Source organism: Oncorhynchus tshawytscha, linkage group LG14, assembly GCF_018296145.1.
Source record: "Oncorhynchus tshawytscha isolate Ot180627B linkage group LG14, Otsh_v2.0, whole genome shotgun sequence".
NCBI classification, from domain to species: Eukaryota; Metazoa; Chordata; class Actinopteri; order Salmoniformes; family Salmonidae; genus Oncorhynchus; species Oncorhynchus tshawytscha.
This window is the reverse complement of record NC_056442.1, coordinates 28,845,875-28,852,400: the sequence shown is the minus strand read 5'-3', so window position 1 is coordinate 28,852,400 and position 6,526 is coordinate 28,845,875. Positions and strand designations below refer to the sequence as shown.

Here is a 6,526-nt window from a genome sequence, read left to right as displayed (position 1 = left end):
AAAAAAAGGAAAAAAACATGAAAATATTTGCACATTGTCCACATCCACACACACAAACATCCGTTCGTGATAGCATGCATCAGTGTTAATTGGGTGTTTCATGTTTAATTTTTCCACTATTCCAAATCTTAAAGAACCTCTCAAAAAGCAACAGTACTCTTCCATATGATTATAATAGTTACATTCCAAATTACTAGTGCTGGTCTCCTGGAGAGATGTTAAACAATAACAAATGGACTACAATAGCAAGTGGACTACATTCCTCAACAATGCTATTGATAACACCAGGTGGCGTTTCTGCTCCTATCAGATGGTTAATGCTGTGAGAAATTGAAACAGCGAAGAAAGCAAACAAAAAAGACAAAAAAGTGTGTCCTGTATCCTTATACTATGACCGGTTTTGTGCATTATTTTGGGAATGGATAAGAGTCTAATTTTAATATATTACAATAGAATATCGGTTGCAGGTTAGGTTCCACACGTCGAGAAAGAATAGACGTAGAAAGGGTCAGACGACTGCAGGAAGTTTTCATGAACTTCATGGCACGAATATTAAAAATGCAAAGAATTAAGAGGTTGTATGCACAAAAGCTGCAATGAGTGCAATAACAAGAACATTGTAAGCGCAGAGGTAAGGGGATTATTTTAAACCCTTGGCAACAGACACGCCAAAAAGCATGTTTTCAAAGGGGGGCAGTGTTCCCTATTACTATAGCAACAGGAAGACATGGCTGCTTCAATCAGCTTTTGGTTTCTCAGTGAGGAAAATGCATAGCAACTCCAGACAGAGAGTGGTGTAACTGTTGTACTAATGAGAGATAAAGTCAAGTGTAAGCTGCTTTGACCTCCTGTGTGTCCTTTTGTCCTTCTAACCATATAGCCCTTTGGAATTATTATTTTACTTTTATTAATATTCTACACACAAAATATGTTAATAAGACTTTTTTTATAGAAGTTTGACCATTTTAGTTGAGATGAAATTGATGGCTAGCAGCCTACTAAGTTTTTCTCTGGTTGATTACACTAAAGTGCATTACATTTATAATAGAATTTGCTCATTCGTAAAGTTATAGGTTGCAACCTTCTTATTATAACTATTAAAGAGGTAATGTCTTATGGAGGAAATAATAAATACTGAAAGAGGCAGGTGGCCTCTATCACCTTACTACTTGTACACACATATACAAAATACCATTGGATCTATGACGATTAAAAATAATTTGACAATTCCTAATCGACCAATAAGAGGTTTAGTCTAGATAAACCAATAGTGTGACCACAATCCTACAACATTCGGCGAACCCGCTGCGTAACTGATGCAACAGTGCTGCAACAAAAGTTACACCTTCCAACTGCAAGACTGTATCCTTCCTCCCGTGTGTGTGACTAAATAGTCCGTTATAAACCGTGTCCGTTATTACAGAGTGCTTTATGTAGGACATTCTCTGTGGGTGACAATTTATTTACTAACAAGATATTAGCTCGGAAATATGATCCTTAAAAATGCCATGATTCCTGAGGTGAATTGCGTTTTTGCAACCCAAGTGTGGTTGTAGAAATGTAAATATATATTATTATTTACATGTAAATAATGTAAAGTTACATCGTTTTATTTCCATTTTATTACAATATGTATTTTGGAAATAACAGGGTGGAAAGTCCCTTGGATATGACGCGATAAAAGGGGTAAAATGTAAACTGCGGATTGATTTGTAACAGTGTGATACGGTCCGGATTTAGTAGTTCCAGAAGAAGTTGCTGATCCCTAAACTTTCTGTTTGAAACTCATCGTCTTCATAACACACCAAATGAGGTCATTGTGTTCTAAGTAAGAGATGACTTATTAAATTGACCTCCCTGTCACTAGTTGTTGTGCTTTGCATTTGCAACGCACTTCCAAACAACTATACTATTGAGAAATAATGGGGTAAGTGAAATTATTTGTTCTCTTTATTCTACAGTTGTTGTCCAGTATAATGTGTTCAATATGTTAGCTTTGACATTGTAATTGTTTTATTAACCATTTCTGAAATGATGTTGGGGTTATTGTAATGACCTTTTAGTCTAACAGAGATATTTAGAATCTACAGTTTTACAGTAGCCTACTGAGCTCAGAGGTGAGAACTGCCACTGAAAAATATTTTATCAGTGGGCTACTAGTAAAATCTATATTTGTCAAATGTAGAAATTTGCTATATATTTAAAACATAAACATATAATAGTTGGAACGAGAGGAAAAAATAATACTTTTTAATATTTGATATAGAATACACATAGGCTAACTAACATAAACGTTGTTTACTATACTGTCGTGTAGGCACTGCTTTCCTGGACTGTGAAATGGATTATAACAAATACAATTTGATATGTTGTTGAGATATTATAGTTGCATTTTATGAGGGGAGTGAGTTTTCAAAGAGACAATATTATATAGCCCTGAAACAGATTTCCAAACCTAACTTATTTTCCTAAAGTTCAGTAGTTTCGTAATGTGAAAACTAAGATGTTGGTTTATGGATGCAAAATGCAATTATCAGGAATCTTCAACCATTTTTGGTCTGTGAAGACCCTCTGATAATTGTACAATTTTAACAGTTGTTTTTAGTGTGTGGTGGTTTTGGGGGTGTGGCAGTGGGGTGAAATGGGGTGTTTGGGTGTGGAAATTCAGTAGAGTTGTTGATTGTTTTAAGTAGATTTTTTTGTCATTCACAGGTCTTCAAGTGTTCCCACCACTCTGTCCATAGTGACGCTTCTCTGGAACCCTCGCACACTTAGTGCATTTCACCATTTTGACCGAAATAAAAGACACGATGGCGATATCGATCCTTCGCAGGAAAATTCCTCTTGTTTGCACGGTCGACCTCATCATTCCCTCTTCCCAACAAGCTAACGTCAGCCAATCCTAGGGAAGGAAGGGGGTGGAGTTACCGGAGAGACAGCACATAATTGGTGAGTTACGGCAAGACGCTTTTTTATTTTTCCACATTCCAGGTGGAACCGCACTGCAGTACGAGCTAATGTCGTACAATGAGTGAAGCTAAGTGGATATTTTCCCAATGAAGACGATGGCGTTCAATTATTTTCAAATGATCGGTTAGTTTCGCAAGGATATATATATATATTTTTCTACATTTATCGTTTATCGTCTGAAATTAAAGGACCGTTTAAAAAAAATCCTCATTTAATTTTATGCCTGCGATATGGACATTTGAATTCAATATTTTAATAAAATATTTTTTTTTCATAGGTGATGGTCAGACGGACTGGATGACGGAAAAAGTTGATTTGTCTTCGTTCCAGTCGACTACTGAATCCTCTTGTAGCTCATCTTCTCCGCCCTCACCGTTGGAACATGATGTCAAGGTGCCCTCTGACTTGGAGGTCATGACCTCTCTTTTGCAAGAGGAGCTTGCTCAGCTTGAGGATTACTTCCGGTCTGAATCGACTTCAACCAAATTGGACAAATCACCAAAATGTGACAAAGGTGCCCAAGCAATGGGTGCCCATTCTTACTACCAGTTGCCCTATGCTTCGTACAGTGGCAACCAATCAGAAACCAGCCCATTGTTTGTTACCCTGGCAACAGGGGAACTCGACCGAGTAAGCTTCTGTGGTGGTCCCATTGGAAGACCCAAAATGGCTAGACAATCCCCATACAACTGTCATCATTGTTCATACAATACTTGCCGAAGAATAGTTTCAGATGGTGTCAACAAAGTTGGAGAGGAACTTGAGCATGACACCTGGAGTGCCAAAGGAAGTTCCTCAGGAAGCGAGGTTGCTGTTAACCACTTTTCTACATTGAAGAGAGTTGGGAAGAACATTGGCAGTGTAAAGAAAGTCAGAGAATGTGGTGTATTGCTGAAGGAAGAGGAAAGTTATTGTTTTACAGAGGACGTTTTTTGCAGTGAAGAGATGACCAGAAGTTTTTGTATGGGTGGGTCCTTCGATACCCACCCCAAGAGAGAAGGACAGTTGATGCATGGAATGAAGGTTAGTGGCAGGGGTTATGATGGTATGGGGCTGGAGGTCTTTCATTGCAACAAAGATGGTGGACTCTCTGGAGGTATTCCTCAAGAGCCAGAGGCAAACGGTGGCTATTACCACCACCACCCGAACATTGCGGATACAGAGCCTTATAGCTTTATAAGTGAAATCGAAGAGCCTACACAAGTACATGGTATAGAGCCCCAGCATGGCCACTACCTCTTCCCAGAATGTCTTGGAGACCAAAGCTACGAATGTCTGTCAAGAGGAGAGAGCGAGAGGCCAATGGTGGACTCGCCCATTCACAGGCAAGCAGTACAGAGGCTAAAGGAAGATCCATGCTCCCTGAGCTGCCTCAAACCAGGCCTTGTCGCTGTCCCTCTGGAAGTACATACCGGAGAACGGAAGCAGAAGAAGAGAGACCAGAACAAAACAGCTGCTCACAGGTATGTTGTGAAAAATGTACTGATTTTATAAAGTTTAAATAAAAACTGTGATGATAGAATGTTTGGTAATTTTTTAAAGTCTGACCAAAAACATGTCTGTGCACATTTTAAGTAGACCTTCATCTCTGGTTTGAATGGGATCACTGTGTCTTTTCACTGGTGTGATAGTGCTACAATAATTTCTCAGATATAAATGTGTTTATAAAATCTGAAATCTGAACTCTTCTAATAGGACCTGCTATCTTGGATGTTCATAGATACATATCCGGAAATCTAGCACTTAAGGGATGAGGTTGGGAAAACATGTCCATGTTAAATTCATGACACTAGCTTTCTCTATCTCTTAGAGAGAACTGATATTGAACTGCCAACCTACTGTAGCTCAGTGACTCAGACAAGTCATGGTTACTTCTACAAAGATAGATGAGATGTTGTGGGTGTAGGATAGGTTGGCAACTGCCACTTGTGGTGGGGACTGAGAGAGGGACAAAATAAGGGGAAAGGGGAGGGGGCTCCAACGGTACAGCAGGTGCAAGCTGACCCTGGTATTTTGTAAACTGTAGGTATCGACTGCGTAAGAGGGCGGAGCTGGACATACTGGAGGAGGAGCTTCATGGGCTGGAGGAACACAACCGGGAGCTCCGCGACAAGGCGGAGTCAGTGGAACGAGAGATTCAATATGTCAAAGATTTACTCATCGAGGTCTACAAGGCACGTAGTCAACGCCTAAAGCAAGATGCCAGTGCCTAATCTCCCACCCACAACACCAGCACTCACATCAAAAGCACTTGTTTGTTCAAAATTATAGTTGCATGATTTTGGTAGTTTTTCAAAAAATAGATAATATAATCGCTTTATTATTGTTACAGACAATAAACAACACAATGTATTTTTACAAATGTTTCCCTGAATGACTTCAGGCCTTAGTTGAATTTAGGAGGGAACTAAAATAAACTGTCCGTGACCACTGTGACACTGACCTGCCTTGTTTGAGCTTGCAATGATTGACTGTTTAACTGTCATTTTTTAACAATAATAGAAGCGATTGAATTATGTCTGTGTTATTGACACTCAATGGCAGCATAAAGGAAGGAAGCTTTATTCTGTGATATTGTACGTTTTGTTTTATTTATTAATTTAAGTACCCTTTTGCTTCTTCCACTCATTTGGTATAAGGGACTGAAGAAGGAATGTTTAAAATGCTGTGGAAAAGGTCATTAATAAATGCTGCAAACTACTAGAATATTTGATTGCTAAAATGCTCATGTTGAACATGTAGGAAACCACCTAGACCTTGCTAAAGTACCCAAATGCATGTTTGATTGTTAAAAAAGCATGATTGATTGTTATTTGAAAATGACAACATTCTCTGAACTGCATGGCTTCCTGATATAATGGTTTCCATAGAGCATTTTCTCAAGTCATGCTTTAACTGTTTCAGCTTCATTAGCTGACTATTTCTACAGAGCTTCCCCCTCAAATATTGAATCATACTCAGGATGTTTGTCCACTTTTACATAATGGGGAAAATATACATGGCATTCACTATTTTATCATCTTGGTTTTTTCTTGGCTGTATTTTGCGAAAAAACAATCACCTGTTGACACAACAATAAATTGTTGTTGGGCATAATGTCTTCATGAGAATCTTATTTGATGAGTATGTGTTCAATTCAGGTCTGCTTGTTTGATAGATGATGATGTCTGGTAACTAACTATGAGGTAAATTGCAGCCAAATAAACTAGTTATGTTTTTTATCATGTATTCTTTGTGGACTGTTATTACAATACATTGTTATTACACTGTTATAGAAGTCAGACACAGTTTACATCAGTGTTGCTCAATCCATTTCTGTGGGACCCACAGAGGGAGTGCACTTTTATTTTATAGCCCAGCTAACAGTGATTGGTCATGTAGCTTAATGTATCTTCTGGAAGACTTGTTAACGGTGGACTAGATGTCTGTCAAAGTCCAGCAAATAAACAACAACATCAAGGTAGGTCAATAGGGAGTCTCACCATCATCCCGGACACCGCTGTGTCGGGCATTACACAGGCCGAAAAGTATCCGCTCAAACACGTACAAACCCAAT

At 38.7% G+C, this 6,526-nt stretch overlaps 1 protein-coding gene across 1 annotated transcript; it reads left to right on the top strand.

Annotated features, from left to right (window-relative positions):
* Positions 1-1,674: 1,674 nt before the first annotated feature.
* On the top strand, positions 1,675-6,191 carry atf5b (activating transcription factor 5b). The gene is made up of 4 exons (XM_024444882.2): positions 1,675-1,927; positions 2,713-2,949; positions 3,248-4,433; positions 4,997-6,191. Exons 3-4 carry the CDS (start codon positions 3,268-3,270, stop codon positions 5,181-5,183), a joined length of 1,353 nt encoding a protein of 450 aa, XP_024300650.1. The 5' UTR covers positions 1,675-1,927; positions 2,713-2,949; positions 3,248-3,267; the 3' UTR covers positions 5,184-6,191.
* Positions 6,192-6,526: the final 335 nt, after the last annotated feature.

Bases quoted from the DNA above. Each gene is read 5' to 3' on its own strand.
- atf5b (XM_024444882.2), top strand. From the start codon at position 3,268: ATGACGGAAAAAGTTGATTTGTCTTCGTTCCAGTCGACTACTGAATCC. The intron at 4,434-4,996 runs GTATGTTGTGAA...TGTAAACTGTAG, and splicing joins AACAAAACAGCTGCTCACAG to GTATCGACTGCGTAAGAGGG.